The 19,195-nt window shown below is 36.1% G+C and overlaps 2 protein-coding genes across 7 annotated transcripts; one reads left to right on the top strand and one right to left on the bottom strand.

Moving 5' to 3' along the window:
- Nucleotides 1-1,675: 1,675 nt before the first annotated feature.
- LOC145166781 (uncharacterized) lies at nucleotides 1,676-2,799 on the top strand. The gene has a single exon (XM_079085822.1). The coding sequence runs from the start codon at nucleotides 1,762-1,764 to the stop codon at nucleotides 2,578-2,580; it is 819 nt and encodes a 272-aa protein (XP_078941948.1). The 5' UTR covers nucleotides 1,676-1,761; the 3' UTR covers nucleotides 2,581-2,799.
- A 595-nt stretch (nucleotides 2,800-3,394) lies between these two features.
- Nucleotides 3,395-5,985, bottom strand: LOC145162712 (uncharacterized). 6 transcript variants are annotated; one of them, XR_013739265.1, is made up of 8 exons: nucleotides 5,605-5,985; nucleotides 5,322-5,422; nucleotides 5,046-5,130; nucleotides 4,488-4,587; nucleotides 4,155-4,274; nucleotides 3,853-4,074; nucleotides 3,660-3,779; nucleotides 3,395-3,548 (listed from the first exon to the last, which is right to left on the bottom strand). XR_013739265.1 is itself a non-coding variant. In XM_079081783.1 (8 exons), exons 3-7 carry the CDS (start codon nucleotides 5,110-5,112, stop codon nucleotides 3,952-3,954), a joined length of 348 nt encoding a protein of 115 aa, XP_078937909.1. In that variant the 5' UTR covers nucleotides 5,113-5,130; nucleotides 5,322-5,422; nucleotides 5,605-5,985; the 3' UTR covers nucleotides 3,395-3,548; nucleotides 3,660-3,951. The 6 variants fall into 6 exon arrangements, 1 of the variants encoding a protein (XP_078937909.1); XR_013739266.1 differs by having other exon boundaries at nucleotides 3,660-3,743; XM_079081783.1 differs by having other exon boundaries at nucleotides 3,660-3,954; nucleotides 4,017-4,074.
- Nucleotides 5,986-19,195: the final 13,210 nt, after the last annotated feature.

Genomic DNA, 19,195 nt, shown 5'->3' with positions numbered 1-19,195 from the left:
CAAAAGACCGACTAAGGTGGCGTAAAAGGAAGGGAAAAACGAATCAATGTGTATGTCGTATTTTGAGGTCTCGATTTTTGTTTGCTTCAAACGTAAAAGGAAGAGATTCCAAAAGGGTTAGAATAATTATGTGCAATTTGATCGATTCATATTATGTCAAAAAGGTTTTAATATTTAGGGGTAATATGCTCAATCTATTTTTTTTAATTATAATCATTTTATAATATAAAAATTATTTATAAATTTTCAAAAGAAAATTTTAAAAAGAGTTCAGATGAATACAATATTTTGAAAATTAAAATAATATTAAAATTTAAAGTTAGGTCAAATAGGATATTTTAATACTACATATTTGACTCCTTTTTAATATCGTTTAGAGCCTTAATCACACGTGGCTATGTATTTAGATTCATCTTAGTAAGGTGGTGTTTTAAAGAGGTAAAACGTTAGCAATCTACGGGACATATTGATAGAAAAAGAGCTATTAAAACGTTCGCAATCTATAAGAAAAAAATGTTCGCAATCTATAAGAAAAAAATGTTTGTTTTTTAAAATTTACATGTTGCTAAAATAAATATGAAATATAAATACATTAAGGTTATGTTCGGCGTATAAGCTGAAAAACTAGCTGTTAGCTGAAAAGCTAGTTGATAGTTGAAAAACTAGCTGTTCAATAAAAAACTAGCTGATAGCTGAAAAACTAACTGATAAAAAATAACGTTTAGTAAACTAGCTGAAATATATAAATAATAAAATTATATAAAATGACATGTAAGAGTATGTGTTTCTATAATTAATTAAGTGTTGTATTTGAAAAAAATTTAAAAAAACTTCTAAAAAGCTAGTCTAAGTAGCTTTTCAAAAAGCTAGCTTATAAGCCATTTTTTGGCTTACCAAACACGACAACATAAAAAATGTCGAAAAATAAGTTAGCTTATCAGCTAGTTGTGGCGTGCCAAACACAGCCTAAAAAAACCTTCAAAATTAGAATACCAGTTAAAAAAATAAATAAATAAAAAACTAAAATTTAAACAGACTCGTTTTAAATAAAGTAATCAAATCTACGACTTCTAGTTATGTTTCATTGCAAATTAACCATAATAAAAGATAAAAATACAATCACTATTAATTTAACCGAATATGAAAAACACAAATGTTACAAAATGAACAAAAATAGTTTCTTTTAAAAAAAAACAAAACAAAACAACTAAGACTCACAATAACATTTTAATTTTCTCTTCTTCTTTTTTAAATTAAACTCAAATAACTTGCTTTATCAATTTTCGTTAAGGATATTCGGATACGAATTTTCCATTGATTTGGATTCAAAGCAAGCTGACGTTGTAAACAACAAAGACTTGGCCACGTGAAATGGTAAATCACAGATGAACAAAATCTTGCCGACACTGACTTCACAAATTGACTCTTATGACTTATCTACAACAGATTACAGGTATAGCACATATACGGATAGACCTAATTCCTCGTTTTCTGAAGTTATTAAAAAGCATGAAGCCGACTTATTTGAGACGTGTCCATCTTTTGATTGAACAGCTTTTAAAGTGGTTTAGTCATCACTTACCACGTGTGGTTCTCTCACATGCCATGCATCTTCATTTCACCACGTATACCATCTTTTCATCATCTCACTTTCTTCTATATAAAGCCCCCCAAATCTCACCGAAAAAGCACAAGAAAATCACAAACCAAGTGTTCAATTCTACGTTTTCAAGTTTCTTCTAAATATTATCGAGTGAAAAAATGGCACAATACGGAGGAGATCAGAAATACGGAAGAGAAGGTCGCCACACAGATGAGTATGGCAACCCTGTTCGGAAAACTGATGAGTACGGAAACCCAATTCACTCCACCACCGAGGGAACCATGGGTGATTATGGTGCAACTGGCCACCAAGGTCTAGGTCACACCACCGGAGGTACAGGGACGGATTACAAAACTAGCGGCGGTTATGGTGCCACCGGCCACCAGGGGCTGGGTGCCAATATAGGTCATGCTACCGGTGGTTTAGGAAGTGACTACGGTACCACCGGCCATCAGGGTTTGGGTACCGGAGGTTTGGGAACTGATTACAAAACCAGCGGTACCGGTGGTCATGGCACCACCGGTCATCATGGCATAGGCACTGACGTAGGCCATAGGACTGGGGGAACTGGAGGTCATTATGGCACCGGTGGAGCCACTGAATCCTATCAAAACCAACCTAGCGCCACCCCTTTTGCCGGCGGCGGCATTGGCACAGGAACTGGGGCAGGCTACGAGGGACTTGGAGTCGCCGGTCACAAGCAACCTAGCGCCACCCCTTTCGCCGACTCGGTCGCCGGCACCGGAACTGGGACAGGCTACGATCGACACAGATCAGAAGAAGGGCATGAGAAGAAAGGGGTGATGGAGAAGATCAAGGAAAAGCTTCCCGGTGTAGATAGCACCGACGAGCATCAAAGGGTTTCCACCACAACAGCAGGCGGCGTTGGTGGTGGTGGTTATGGGGAAGGAGGTGAAACCCATGAAAAGAAAGGGATGATGGAGAAGATCAAAGAGAAGCTTCCTGGACATCATTAGATCGTATGATATATGTGTGATGATGCGTATATATATACAGAATAATGAAATGACAGAATAATAATCTGGTATTGCTGTCGTTTGTCACGTATGTTGTTGATGGGTAGCAAGCAGAGACGGGATTGAGCGTTGTATTGTCTGTTATCTGAATCTCGTATGTAATTTGGTTTAGTTTTATTGTGTTTATGAAAAATACTTTGCTTATTGTTAATTACTTAATTTCCTGTCTTCCAGTTATAAGTACCTTTCCCAGAAGATGTACGTTTTGTCGTTATACCTCGGTTCCTACTGGAAGTCTGAACCTCTTCAGGAGAACGTACCTCTTCAGGAGATGTCACTACTACAAAAATGCTTATAGAACCCGGTTATATTTATTAAATAACCCGGTTTTGAACCGGGTCCTATTGTCGGCGAGTTCCTACTGGATGCGGTTTTTTTAACAATCGGGACATATAAAGATATTGGAGTATACAAAACATGGGCACACAAGGAGATTTGGACACGGTTCTACCATACAAAACCGAGTCATATAAGGAGATAAGACCCGGTTCCAATTCTCAAAACCAGGTTATGTAACAATTGCATCTGCACCGGTTCCATTATAATAACCGGGTCATTTAAGGAAAGCTGATTTTTTTATAATACTTTTTTATGAAAATAACTAATAGGGCTTACATCCAAAATTACATTATGTTACAATTAACCACCAACAAAGCTAAGACTTAACACATCCAGCCATTATAGTCATTAATTAGCAACACATATTCAATACAAAAAAGTATACTCTAATTAGCAAATTATGTTAATGTAGACATACTAAATAACCAACCATTATAGTCATTAATATAAACGTGTTTGTGTGTCACAAAAAACAACTTGATTTGATCATATCTTACTACATAAACTTTTTCAAAAAATAAATTGTTATTGCATCGAAGTAGAAGTGTAGCAGCCATCCTCCATTCTTACTGGAAAAAAAAACACAACAAAGAATCAATTTTTTGTCTAATATTTCAAAACATATGATATTTAACAATCATTAAACTAAAAGTAAGATGCTTTAATGATTAACAGCTAACCTTATATGCACCTTTAGACATCATTCATATAATTATTCCGAAATTCCATAGTCCACGTAGCAACAGTCGTAACCACACCTTTACCTTTAAGGGAATTTTTTCATTCCCAAGGGTACCAAACTAAATAAAATATTACATAACATGTTTTTGATACAGACAAAATGAAAAAAAAAAGTATTTAATAAGTACTTACTCTATTTGGGAATCCATATTGCCTGGTCATTACAACATCAAACATCCATTTCATTACATAGTGCCCACTCAGCTAACTCTCGGATACGCCAACTTGGTTTCACTAAAATTGTGAAAGAAAGGAAACATAAGCAAGACAAATGAATTGAGTTGGATAAGTATTACCTCAGCGAACATCCATACATATGGAGTTGATATGTTTTTTTCATACCTAGCAAAAGCCCTAAAAATAAACAATCAATTGAGTTGTGTTCAAGTTTATAAAAAGAACGTAATTTTCATGCCTATTAAGAAATTTCTTACATGTACAAAAGTTTGAGCAGGTAGTAGGTGTCGACAGGATTTTGCACACGCTTCATCAGAGAATCCAAAATGTATACGACACGACTTGAAGGGCAAATCACCAAGAGGACCCAATGCATACTGATTATGTTTAGCAATTTTAGTATAAATGAACAAATAAACAAATAACTAATAATACAGATAGAAACTTATGGTACTTTTTCAGGGCAAATCACAAGAAACGATGTGAGACACATAGTTGAAAAAACATAAATCTTGTGAAACCAACTACAATATACACATTTTATCAATAATGAAAAGATAAAGACCATTTGATGCAATAATGGTACCAACTTGGATAAAATGAAAGAGGTTTCGTAGAGGTACGAATATATTCCCTTTGCACACGGATTGCGGTGACATCTATTTCTGAATCTTCGATGCTTGTGTGGTCCTGAACAAAAGAAAAAGAATACATATTACATATAGAATACATCTTGCTAAAGAATTTGAAGTTTCTCCCTAGAGTCCAAAGGGTATATATGTCCAAAAAATTTTGGTGGTTAGACAAGTAAACAGCAAGATAATCTTGTGGGGGTAGATTCTTGGAACCTTGAAATTTCAGTCTAAAAAATGGAGTGATAGTCATAGAAGCCCAAACTTTAGCAACAAAATAATGAAACTTGCTTTGGTATCAATCCCTTATTACCACAAATGGATGTGCCATTAACATGGACATAAACACAAATATAGCAATGAACAATGTAATACTGTAAAAGCATATTCCTCTGATTTTTTAGCCCAAATTCAATTTTGCACTTAAAATATAAAACAATTGGGTAGATATAAAATATTAAAATTATAAAGAAATAAAACTCCTCATAGAAATTAAGAATTTATGATGACTATAACCTGATAATTGATATGAATATGAAGCTCCAGGTGAACCAGTTCCAGCAATTTCAGATCTAACAATCATTGATTTCCATCTTTTATCCTGGATATGCCATTTATATTGATTATACATGCTAATTAATCTTTATTATGGGTGAAAAAAGATTGAAATGTGGAGGGGCATTTTTGTCTACTAAAGATAACAAAGTTCTGAATACCATTTGCATTAAATATAACAGGAACCTGGTTATATAATTTCAAAATATCACAAAACCATCACGAAAGATCACTTACTATATACAGTGTGCTTCCTCACCAGATCTTTACACGGAGAGCTAAAAAGTCCCTTTAAGAGCAGGTATCAACAAATTTAATTTGAAGACCAGATCTTTGACCTGCAACACAAACACACACACAAAAACATATTTTTTTTTAAAAAAGTTATACAGATTGATGTGGAGAGGGATATATCGATACCCAAATCCATAGTTGTTGCTCAACGAAGCGTGGATTGTTGTCATCGATAATCAACACAGTCAAAGCTATAATAATCAAAGGAAATAACAAAAACATATACCAATTAATAAACATACAAAGTACAACACCAATAGAAATGTTGAGTCGTCTAGACGATCGAATACTGCTACACGGACAATGATTTGGCGACCTAGCTAGTGAGACGAGGAATGAGATAGGGTTAATATAGGAGAGGAGAAGGGTTTGACACACCGATGTGATGGTCGACACGATGAAGTGGAGTCGTCGGTTGACGCACGAGAGAAGGGTTTGAGGCGACGGTGCAGTGGTAAAATTCGTCGATTATTGTAGTGGAGAAGAAGAAGGGTAAGGAGTACGTACTGGTAATCGATTGGACCCCAAAATCGGTGGCGGGATATTGAATTTTCATGGCGGGATTTCCAAAATTTTACCTCAAAATAAGTTAGCCAAAACCAATTTATCTTTTAAATAATTTTGGCATAAATATGCACCGATACAAATGTAAAGCCATATATTTATTTACTTTTTCGTCCAACCAAATACTATGGAGGATTTTTTTTCTAATTTGTATTGTTTATTTGGATCTACATTTCATTCAATACTTTTGTTATTTTTTTTATGTATCTATATTTTTAAATATGAAAGAAGGCTAAAATAAAAATGATGAGCAAATTTACAATCACTTTCATGTTTCATATTGAATTAACTTGTTTTACTTTCCAAAGTATGTGGATGAGAGGTACCAGATTTGGTCCCTAGGATTAGAATCGATAGGTCTTAATTCGAGAACAAGGAATCTCCAAAAACTAACTTTATTATGTGGGTGATAGATACGAAATTCGGTCTCTATGATTAGAATTGATAGTCCTTAATTCGAGAACATGTAATCAACAAAATTGTCTTTGACTAGCTTTATTAATTGCATAAAAATAAGAATCAATGGCGCACCATGTTTATAATGACATGCTAAACAACTTTAAACAATATCATATAAATTAGGAATAACTATCCTATTATGCACAGATAACTAAACAACTGGATAATAATATTTATTCAAATAAAACACTCAAAATAACTTTCATATTTTATTGCTTAGCCTTTAAGCAACCCTACTTCTGCCTTTGATAGGCCTAGCCAAACTATCCAGGATTATCAGTGGGTTATGATATCCATAATTCTTCATCTTGATTTGACCATAAGTAAGTGGTGTCATCGACACCATCATTTGAAAATGGCATGCCAATAGAAAATGGTGGTAGCTCGTCAAACTGATCGTACTCTTCCTCGTCCACGATATCATTAACACCAAGTATATTTTGTTTTCTATGCATGATGATGTGCTTTCCGGAGTCCTTTGGGTCCTCAACATATAATACTTAGGTAGCTTGTTTAACTATAATGAATGGTTCTGATACATAACATACACTGTTGTTCTTTTTTTTCCTATCTATCTATTCTTCTCTTTTCTCATCTATCAGATGGATATTAGTGCTCATAACCATAACAAGCCCGATAATATTACTATAAATAACAGTGTTCTTTCGTGTAACGTCCAAAAAATGTCAATAAAAATTTTCATTTTAAAGCATCGAGTCATACAACCAATTGATCCAAAACCAAACAAAGTAAAATTTATTTTCAAACATCATAGTATATCAAAAGTAAAAGTGTGGAAAAGGCCATCGAGTCATGCAATCAAGTCGGACCCTTCCTTTTGAAACTAGAAGTACCTGGAAAATTTTAAACCACAAACCATAAGCAAAAAACTTAGCGAGTTCCCTAAAATACCACATAAACATATGGCCTCGCCCAACATAAAAAAGGCCTCGCCCACATACATAACGGGCCTCGTCCAACATGAAAACGGGTCTCACCCAACGGGCCTCACACAACATACAAACGGATCCCACCCAACGGGCCTTGCACAACATAAAAACGGGTCCCACCCAACGGGCCTCACCTAACATACATAAAGGGTCTCGCCTAATATACATGCAAGAGTTACAAAGACAGCTAGCACTACTAGAAAAACAGCTTTTTACGACGCGCAATGCGTGTCGTAAAACGCTCAGACGACGCGCAAATGTGTGTCAAGGAAGGCCCTGTCATAACGACAGACGACACGCTTTTGTGCGTCGTCCATTTACGACGCGCATTTATGACACGCATTTACGACGCGCAGTTATGACACGCAATGCATATCAAGGAAGGTCCTGTCATAAAGGAAGACGACACACATTTGCGTGTCGTAACCTTACGACGGGCGTGTTTATGACACACAATGCATATCAAGGAAGGCCCTGTTATAAAGGAAGACAACACGCATTTTCTGTAGAAGTTTTTATTAAATACATAGCGACATGTCCTCTGCAGATAATAGGAACTTGTTCAATTTTTTTTTGTGAATTTTATCAACATGTTTAGATTTGTATTTTCAACTAATCGAACATTCGAAAAACTTTTAAATGAAATACGAACATATTCAAATAAAATGGCAACAATCTGATAAAAGTCGAATCAGAACATTCAAAGTCATAATGTTAAATATGTGTTACAATTTTGAAACATATTCAAACCACATAATCACTATTACACGTCAGCTAAGTTTTCTAGAAATTGGTTTGGATCGGGTGGCGGTGATTTGGTAGTTTAGGAGATTGTGATGAAAGTATTGTGCTTGTTTATCCAATACTTGTTTAAATGATGCATTAAACTTGTCATATATTTTATTAAAAACTAGAAATTATTCCATCCCCCACTAGACCCCTATGCCAATGACTTATTCTACTTCTACGACTACATGTCATCTGCAAAGCTTATATACAGTAAACATGTCGTCTATATAAATCTTGTGGATAGAAGAAAAAAATGTCGAGATAGATGTCATCGGGATAGGCCGCTCTTATGCAGACGACAAGTCGTCGGCATATGGTCGTCGAAGTGATTTTCGATAGAAAAAAGAAGTTTCACTATATACTTTTACACTATATACTTTTACAGACCATGCCGGTATAAAAGCAGACCACAAGCCGTGCCTATTCCGACGACAAATCGTCGGGAAAAGTGGGTAACTGTCGTTTCCCTTTAAGTTATAGCGACGACTTGTCATCGGTATAACATATTTTTTTATATTTTTCACAGATTTTATTATATATATCAAATTTTGTTTTTGAAAACAAATATAAACAATATATATATATATATATATATATATATATATATATATATATATATATAACATATGTCAAACACTAAATAAGCATACAAACCATCATAGTTCAAAATCGTGGTCTACTACATACCAAAATAATAATAAAATATTTAAAAAAAAAGTATTTAACAAACATTGTTCAAAATAACATAAAAGTTCAATCACTACAATCTTCTCCCGTCTCCTCGGTCATGTTGATTGGTTCGGGGGTATTTTGTGGAATCATATTGGGATCAAATTGCAATTGTGGCATCGGTGGTGGTTGAAAGTTAGAAATTACGGACGTCAATGAGTTATTATATGCGTGTTGTATTTATTGTTGCATTTGTTGTGTTATTACAACAATTTGGCTATTATCCGTATTTTGAGATTGAGCTTTGTAAGATTTGGAAGGAGGTTGATTTAGAATTAAATGATCGTTGATTCTTGGTTTCCTTCCAACTCCGCGAATGTTTCTACGTCTCTCACCGAAGGCACGAGTAAGACTATGAGACTCATTTACATGTTCGTCCTCCCCGACCGCTTCTTGCATTTTCATATACTCCACTTGAGTTTTTTCCTAAAATAGAGAAAAAAAAATACACAATCATTAATTAAAACAAATAACTAAATTTAAACACTAGAATAATAATAATAATAATAATAATAATAATATACCTTAAAAACTATAATAATAATAATCACATATTTAAGAACGTATTAACTTCGCTTACTACTTACCTAATCTTGTTTCGCTTGCAGTGTAAACCAACCCCGACTTTCTTTAAAACGCATCTATCTCTAACCCGCAATATGTTGTGTCCTTTGTCCTTGTTCAACCAATAATAAGCCAAAAACAATTAATATATTTATATAAGTGTTAATAAAAAATTTATATAATACAAATAAAATTTATTACCTCTGTATGGTGTCTGTTAACACATGACCTACTACCATGAACACTTATATGTGGAAGTTTAATCCTACATTCTTTACCTTTTACCGACTAATTCATATAACCGTCGTTCAAAAAAGAAGATCAATCAACTCATTCCATGCTTCGACTTCTATATCTTCCGATGGATTTTGTCTTGTAGTTTCCACACCCTCTATCCGCCGACTTCGTCAAAATGACGTTTCACGACATGTATATGTTCTTTATATGCTCTTCGGTCGTCGGTATTTACAGCCGCTCGAACGCCTTCCCATAAAGTTGTACCTGATAGCTATTAAGATCAAAATATGTATGCAATAAAAAAACAAATTTAATTAGTATAAGAAATATTTAAAGTATAAAAAGTTTTACATATAAAAAGTATTGTGTACTCGTTTCTAACTCGAGATAGATAACTTCTTTGTATTCGATAAGGTCATGTTGTCAAGACCTATAATGGAGTGGTACATGTTTTTCCACCAAATTTGAGATAAATATTGTTAACATTTTGCCAGTCTTTCTTACAAATCGATAGGTCTCCCATCGCTATCAATTCCCACGGGGTAAAGGGTTTTCACCGTTGGCCCCATACGCTTTATACATATTCAAACTTCTTCCTTTGCCACACACTTTCTTCGGGTTTGCTACATTGAGACGTAGAATTGGAAATTTAGAAATTTAGAACTTTAAAAATATATCCAATACTTAAGAATTTCATGTAACTTACAAGATTCACAACCCGTTGCTATCTCGTGCGTACCCCCATGTGGAGGTCTTTCCCCGCCATCTCCTACATGCCCCCTCGCGAAATGTGCGGCCATCTGTTAAGAAATATTATAAACATTCAAAATATATAATAAACATACTTTAAGTAAAACTAATAAACAAATATTAAAGTAATAAAAATATAAAATAACTGTAACATACAATCAATCAAAATATCACTAGAAGAATATACATGTACAACATAACCATTAATGAATTCCTCATCGTTACTAAAATTATCATCATTATCTGAAGAGTACGTATCATCACCGTCATCATCATCATTAATGAAATTGTCATCGTTTATTGTAGGAGCCACACTGATTCACCACCTTCGTCGTTATCTAAAGAGTACATATCACCACCGTCATTGCCTAAGTTGACAACCAAGGTAAAATCGGTTAATGGAGTGTTATTCATAACATCTATCTCATTAACAACATTGATACTTGGATAATCCCAAAGTTTTCGATGATGATCATCTTCCACAACTCTCAAGTTATTGTTTCGATTAAGATCTTGGAGATAAAACACTTTTTTAGCATGTGTGGCTAAGATGATTTGTTGATCATCATATCATGTGTTACTAACATACCATTCATGACTGGTATCGATAACAACCATATTCTTTTTAGTAATTAATAGAACATTACATAATGACGCATTGAACTATTTACCACGAAAGAGTAAAACGGAGTAACCATGTAAATAGTGCAACTCTATGATGTCCTCTAGTTAACCATACAATGGTGTAACGTCTACCCCTAATGTAACAACACCACTATTTTGAGTAGTGTGTCGGAGATCACAGCTACGCACAACAAATTGAACACCATTTACTATGCAGGTAGTGTAAGAATATGCATTCAACGGACCGGACCATATGTCAACGCCTTTAATTCGTCGGTACAGTCCAAATGCATATCTTTTTTAAGACGATAAATATGTAAAGAAATATAATATTATATGTTTAAGTAATAATATAAATTAGTTTTACTTTATAATATATAAGGTATTTACTTTTCTTTGGAACCATGAAGGAAATTCTATTTTTAAATCACTTTCAAGCGATTCTGATTCAAATTTGCTAGATGTGGGACAAAACAATTAGAATAGTTTGAAGATATCATAACACTATCGAAAAAGTACTTAATAGATCACAAAACTTGTGATTTTTATCCTTTCATCTCATCCTCATCACAGTTGTTTAGCACAAACCAATGCAATGATTTTTTGGCCTCTTTACAAAGTTCAGCTAGCTTCTTAGTGGACATCGGTTGACATTGTGACGAGAACACAGAAAATTGCCTCTTTGGAAGGTCAGGATCCTCATTTCTATCAACACGGTTGAATTTGGTTTTCATACCCTCAAGATACATATACCAGAAAGTCAAAGCTTGTTCTACAACATAACCCTCTACTATTGAACCTTCTGGCTTGCCTTTCTTTCCAACATAACTTTTAAGTTTTTCAGGTATATTTAAAAAGGATACATCCATATCATGTGTACATGCCCTCCAAGAATGGATTCTTTAGGTAAATGAAGAAGTAGATGAATCATTATGTCAAAAAATGTTGGAGGATATATCAACTCAAGATTGCATAATATCTTCACCACTTCTGATTGAGCATTTCTCATGTCGCTAACATCCAATGACCATGCACAAATTTTTGTAAGAATGTACACAAGTCAATGAGTGTTGTTGAAACATTTATTGGGAGACCTACTCGGAGCCATATAGGTAGAAATCGTTGCAAGAGAATGTGATGATCGTGAGACTTTAGCCCAACCATATTTGACTTGGTATCATTAACATGCTTCTTAAAGTTCGATCCAAATCCATCAAGTAGTCTCACTCCTTTAATGAATTAACAGAAATATTGTCGATCAATTGGTTTGAAGGAGTAATCAACATGTGGCAGTATCATTAACCTTCTTCTTGCTGTTGTCTTTATTTGTCTTGTTTACTTTATTCCTCTTGTTAACTTTCTCTTTTAGCCATTGATTTGGCCGAATGCCCATATTTTTCAAGTCATATCTTGCATCTTTTTTGTCTTTGGTTTCTTCATTCATCAGTGCAGTATTCAACTCACTCTCATCTACATTTTTCTCCACATGTATAACATCTATATTGTGTTTTAGCTTGAGGTAAGAACAATACTAAAGCTCAATGAAGATACTTTATTTTGTCCAATTCAACTCTCTCTTTTTGTTTCATCATCGCGCCATCTTTTTTGCACCCCAATGCTCAGGATGTTTCCCTGGAATACGATTAGGGAGACGAGCTAGTTGCTTTAATATAGCTGCATTACTGAACAATAGACTCTCTCGGGTTAACCACTAAATAATAGACTCTGTCTCCAGCTATGACTCATATGCAATAGACTCTGCCTCCAACTATGACTCATACACAAGAATCTTCTATGACCAAAATAACAAATCTTGTTAGTCACACGAATGAAAAGATGTTTCTTTGTTACAAGTAGGGCATGCTAAATAACCTTGACCACTCCATCCAGACAAATTGCCACGTGTTGAGAAATCATTGATAATCCATAACAACATCACACGCATATTGAATACAGTGTTGGTTGATGCATCTTTTATTTGGACTCCTTCAACCCACAACATTTTCAACTCGTCCACCAAAGGCCTCAATAAAACATCAATTTCCTTTGAGGGTGATCTAGGGTCAGGAATCGGTAAAGTTAGCATGAAAGAAGACTCTTTCATATATATATATATATATATATATATATATATATATATATATATATATATATATATATATGGTGGTGTATTGTGTTGGAAATTATAGAGGATAAATTGCAAGTTGGCAAGTTTCCTCTATCCCACATTGGTAGGGGAAGAAACTTTTAGTGGGTTTATATGCTTAATCCCTTGATAGGACTTCAAAGGCTTTAGTGGATCAAGGAATGGGCCAAGCCCACGCACGCCTAGCCTAGCCTAGCACTAGCCGATGTCGCGAGTGCGCGAAATGGCTAGATTTAAGCGCACTTGGCACTTGGCGTCGGTCGCTGGGAGCTGAGGAGCTTTCATTTTTGGCGAGTTCGGGTCAAGTCGGTTAGACCGACCTGGTAAAACGGTTGACCATAGTTGACTTCGTGGATAAGGTAACGGAATATTCTGGAAGGGTCAGAAAACGGCTTGCTTGGAGAGCAAGTCGTCGCTCTAGGGTTTCTAGGGGCCGGCATATTGGGGCCCGTTTCATGCCTTCTAGGGTTTCGATACCTATAAATAATGCTCCCTAGGAGTTGTATTGACCACTCACGAAAATCAAAGCTCTCTCCCACTCTTTGCGTTTTTTCTTCCAGTTTCCGAGTATTCGTTTTGTGTTTATCGGTTTCCAGTGCTGTTGGAAAATCGATAGATCTGCATTAAATCCTAGGGTTTTACTCTGTTGCTTACATCCAATAGAAGCGAAGTAAAAAACCTTTAAGGACAGGAGTCCGATCCGTGCAGTTATTTGAAGTTCAAGATCAGCCATCAACAGGTCGGTTTTACTTTTCTGTCTTGTATTTAATTTCGTCCAACAACAGGACAGTCTTCTTCTACCTTTATTATAATCAGATCTAATCGAGAAGGATTAATCTGGTTTTGGACAAAACTTGGTAAATATAATAATAATAATTGGAATTACAACATTCTTAAAGGTTTTTTTATTGTGATAAATCAATAGACTAATGGACATTACTGGTAGCCTCCACTTCATGAACCAAGAGTTTGCCAAACTTGACCAATTCGATGGTCAGAACTACACCCGTTGGGACGAGAAGGTCAAGTTCATGCTTCATGTTTTGAAGCTCGCCTTTGTGTTGGACCCAGAACTGGCACCAATTCCTGCTAATCCAATTCCTGAGGAGGGGAAAACTGTGGACCCAACGGTCATCGCAGGACTGGAAAAAAAAGGACTCTGCGTAGAGAGTCTGAGAAACTGTGTGTGGGTCATATCAAGAACTCCCTATCTGATCGGCTCTATGATCTTTACACGTCGGTCAAAGATCAAGGAGAGCTATGGAATGCGTTGGAACTTAAGTACAAGGCACATGAGGAAGGTACTAACAAGTACCTTGTGTCTAAGTACCTAGAGTTTTAAATGGCTGATAACAAATCAATCATGGAGCAAGTGCATGAACTCCAAGTCATGGTCAACAAGTTGAACGCACTCTCCACCTCTATTCCAGAACTCTTTCAGGTTGGTGCGATTATCGTAAAACTGCCACCCTCGTGGAAAGATTTCTCTAAGAGAATGATGCATAAGTCTGAGGACTACTCCTTGGATGATCTTGTTGGTTTTTCTACGCATCAAATACACTCTAAAACTAGGCAGCGGAAAAAAATCGAAACAACGATATACCTAAGTGTACATGCATCATATGGATCTATGGCTTCATGCTAATTACATCAACCCTAGAAAACTGAAACATAAGTAAGAAAACATACCTCTTATGTAGCCCTTGATCTCCATGCTTGAGATCTTGAACCTCCATGAAGTTGCTTGGATGAAAGGACCCAAACCAGAATCCCTGTAATGGTGTCACACCCAATGACACCAAAGAGTGGAATAAAATAACTAGGAAAAGGGTCAATTTCCCAAACCCAAAGGGGTTAGAAATCATCCCTAAGAGGGAGAGGAAGAAGGGCTGGCGAAACTTCAAGCCAAGGTGCAAGGAGGAATGAAATCCCTAAGGCCCTATTTATAGCCTTAGATGCCTCCTAGGGTTTAGTACTCCTTCCCATGTGGGATGGGAGCATAACCACGAAATTTCACTCCTCTCCCATGTGGGATGGAGTGATTTTCATCCAACCCTAATTCCATAAGGTTCTAGAACATTCCTGATTAACCAACTATCGATTAATGAACATTCAACCCTTTAATTAATTAAACTGTTAACTAATTCCCATAATATATTTCCAATTAGTTTCTAATTAATTATTAACCATAATAATTAATAGACCAATTTCTCCTTTATTTATTCTACTCAATTTGGCTCTTGAGGGCAACCCAAAAGGACCCTGCTATTATTAGAAATATGACCAATAGTTAATGACCTTGGACACTATTCCAACAGATCTGATGAAACACCTCCGCATTGAGGAGGAAACGCGCATTAGGGACAAGCGTGGTAAAGTCGGATCGAGTGTGCATCATGTGTCAGCTGGGGGTTCTAGTCACAAAGGCAAGTCTGGGGGACAGAACAAGAAGAACTTCGGACCCAAGAAACAAAGCTTCAAGAGACCGGGTCATCAGAATCCTAACTCAAAGCCAAAGAGGGTCGGACCTTGCCACGTCTGCGGAGAGATTGGGCACTATGTGAGAGAATGCAAAGATCGCAAATAGGACTGGTTGCACATGCAGTCGAGCAGGTGACTGACATGGTGGCAAGTGTGAACCTTGGAGAGATTTTTATGATCTCCTCCCTTACCCGAGCAATCTGTGCTCGAGGATGGTTCGTGGACACTGGAGCCACCGTGCATGTTTGTGGGCGACGAGAGAACTTCCGCACTTACCGCCCAATGCCACATGGGACGGTCGTCATTTATGCTGATGGCCACAGAGCTGAAGTTCTAGGAAGAGGTGATGTTCGTGTGAAGTTCACACGTGGTGAATGGTTAACCCTTCGAGATGTTCTTCATGTTCCTACTATCTCAAAAGGGTTGGTTTCTGTGGACAATTTTGACAAGGGTGGGTTCAAGATGGTGCTTGAGAGAGGCAAAATTGTGATCACTAAAGGCAGAAGATATGTTGGTAGGGCGAACAATTGTTCAGAAATGTATCGTTTGTGCCTTAGTGATGAGGGTAGTGTGAGTGGTCCTAGTATAGAGAGTGGTGGTTCTAGTGTTGCAAGTGTGTCAAGTGTTGATAATGAAATAATTGGTGGATTGGTTCCTAATGTGAATGAAGTGAACTTTTCTAGTTATTTTGTTTGTTCAATTTCTTTATGGAATAAACGTTTAGCTCACACTAATGTTAAAAACATTGAAAAAAATGAAAACTAAAGGAATGTTAAAATATGAGACAAAAGATTTAGAAAAATGTGAAACATGTGTGAAATTAAAGTTCACTAAGAAACCATTTCCATCAGTTAAGAGAAACATGTCATTACTTGAGTTGATTCATTCTGATATATGCGAGTTAAATGGAATCCTTACTCGAGGAGGAAAAAGGTATTTCGTCACATTTTGTGATGACTCCAGTCAATATCTACATGTTTATTTGCTGAGATCAAAATATGAAGCTTTTGATGCATTTAAACGATATAAGGTTGAGGTCGAAAATCAACTTGAAAGACACATCAAAAATTTTCGCTCGGACAGAGGCGAAGAATATTTCAACCAAGAGTTTGACACATTCTGCGAAGAGAATGGAATCAAACATGAGAGAACTTCACCATACACTCCCTAACATAATGGTTTGGTTGAAAGAAAGAACCGAACCCTTTTTGAGATGGTCAACTGTATGTTGAACCAATCGGGTCAACCAAACAATCTGTGGGGGGAAACACTATTGACTGTGTAGGAACCCTCCTTGAAAACGCACCGAGGTGTCCCTCGGGTTCACAGATCCTTGCACATCTGTGCTTACTGTGCCTAAACCACCTGGATTAGATGTAAGCAGAGTAGGATTCCTGGAGCTTCCTCGGTCTCCTTGACCCGTGGTCAAGTTTGGCCTCGGCTCCGTTCTGGCATGGGCTGAAGAATCGCCCTGCGGTTGGGAAGGTGTATCAAGTGTTTGGATTACAAGGTCTAGAATGGAGTGCAACTCATGTTCCTCAAAGAAATGAAGTCTGGAAGCCCTGGAGACCTTAGGGCGAGAAGAACTAATTAAATCCTCTTGGGATTTAGTTGGGGGAGAGTCTCCACGTTTGGATGAAACATATACACTTGCTGTATCTGAGTAGTTAGGAATGGTTGAAGAGAATGGGTATGCGGCTACCCCAAGAACGGTGGATGCGGAAGAATAATATCTATAAATTTATCGTGTATCAAAATATAAAAATATGAAGAACATGATGAGAATTCTTAGAAGATGAGAAAGAAAGAGAGATAAAATATATTTCATGAAGAACATAGGTGGGAGAAAGAAACTCTCCCTGGATGGGAGAAATCCCACCACTTTCTCTCTCTATAGATTACATTTTAGAAGTGCATAATAAGAAATGACCATCTCTCCCTTTATATATGAGGGAGAGACAAATACACCAACAATACAAATAAAGGGAAAAATACAACCTAACTATCACTCATTATTTGTAGAGCATTTCCATGCTCCAACATTCTCTCCCTAAGTGCTTACAAATGATGAGAGATCCAATAAGTGATACAAGGCTATAATACAGTAATCCGACTAGCAAGTGTGGTAATAAAATGAAACATAGTGAGAACCAAATGCTGAAATGTCTCTGAAACTCTGAAGTGTCTGTGAAGTCTGAATATTGGCCATGAATCTCTAACAATGAAGGTCTTTGGCTTCAAAGCACAACCAATGAAGCAGAAAAAATAAGATCCAAATCTTCAAACCAGTCATAATCACCGGAAGAAGAAGGTCACCATGAGCAAGTAGAAGATCCAATAAAAGAAACACTTCGGCTTCAAAAAGTCTGAAAAACATCTCGAGTTCTCGAATCATAATACACCAAAATTCTTCAAAGAATAACCTGCTAAAAATGTGAAGCATCCATAAAATGAAGTCCGGATAAAAATAATGTGAGTCCAAAGACATGGTCCAGCAATGCCAAAAAATTTGATCCAAGGATCAAAAATAAGTGTCACGTCACATCGCCAAAATAATCTTCGTCTTCAACATATCACAAATCCAAACTCGTGAAACCATAAAATCTGAACCGGATGCGAACACAAAATCATCCTGTGGTAGAGTCCGAATAATAAATAATTTGAATATGAAAACATCGAGTAATGCCAAAAATTTGATCCGTAAAGACCAAACATAAGTGCCACATCGCATCACTAAATAAATAATCGTATTCAGAAGTCTTCAAAAATCCAAACTCAAACAATCATAATAACCAAATCCGGATGATATTCTCTCCCTATTTTTGATAACCAATGACCGGATATCAAAAATCAACAAATCATCGGATGGAGAGTGTCGGATACCATGAGCTAAGAGAGCTCTCCCTAGATGTATGAAGGGTCTCGATAAGACACGAGAAATAGAGTAAGATAGATACTCTGTGTGATGAGAAGGTGGGTGATATAGTTGTTGAAGCTGCATGAACAAATACCATAGAACGAAGAATCATTGCATGAAAAATATCTCTGTTGTGCCGAAAATACCAAAAATATCCAAACTGCGGTGCCGGAACTCTTGTAGTGGTCTTCAATAGAAAATAAAGTATACATGCTCAAGATACATGATTCGTCAACCAAAGATCAAGAGCGTTAAGTCATAAAATCCCATAAAGTGAAGAATGCGAAACAACTTTGTTGATCAATCGCCGTTGCGGTGCAAGCATCACAAAGAATGATATGAAGTCCGACTGCGGTATGAAGTATTCTTCCAAAAATAACCGGCATGAAATGAACCAATGTGACAATCCAAAGTTTGGTTGTGGCAAAAATTGGTGTTAACAAAAAATAACTGGTGTAAAAAAATAATTGCTTTTAATAAAAAGATTGGCTAAATAAAAAAAATTGGTGTTAAAAAAATTAGCTGAATAATAAATAATTGGTGTTAAAAAATGGCTGAAAAGAAAAAAATAATAATAATAATTAAAAAATAATGGCTGAGAAAAAAA

This window comes from Lactuca virosa, chromosome 3 (assembly GCF_052849685.1).
Source record: "Lactuca virosa cultivar CGN04683 chromosome 3, Lactuca_virosa_CGN04683_v6, whole genome shotgun sequence".
NCBI classification, from domain to species: Eukaryota; Viridiplantae; Streptophyta; class Magnoliopsida; order Asterales; family Asteraceae; genus Lactuca; species Lactuca virosa.
Note: the sequence above shows the minus strand (reverse complement) of the source record. Positions and strands in the feature narration are given on the sequence as shown.

Bases quoted from the DNA above. Each gene is read 5' to 3' on its own strand.
- LOC145166781 (XM_079085822.1), top strand. From the start codon at position 1,762: ATGGCACAATACGGAGGAGATCAGAAATACGGAAGAGAAGGTCGCCAC.
- LOC145162712 (XM_079081783.1), bottom strand. From the start codon at position 5,112: ATGATTGTTAGATCTGAAATTGCTGGAACTGGTTCACCTGGAGCTTCA. The intron at 4,588-5,045 runs GTTATAGTCATC...TCTTTTGTTCAG, and splicing joins ATATTCATATCAATTATCAG to GACCACACAAGCATCGAAGA. The intron at 4,075-4,154 runs GTAAGAAATTTC...GTTTATTTTTAG, and splicing joins CTGCTCAAACTTTTGTACAT to GGCTTTTGCTAGGTATGAAA.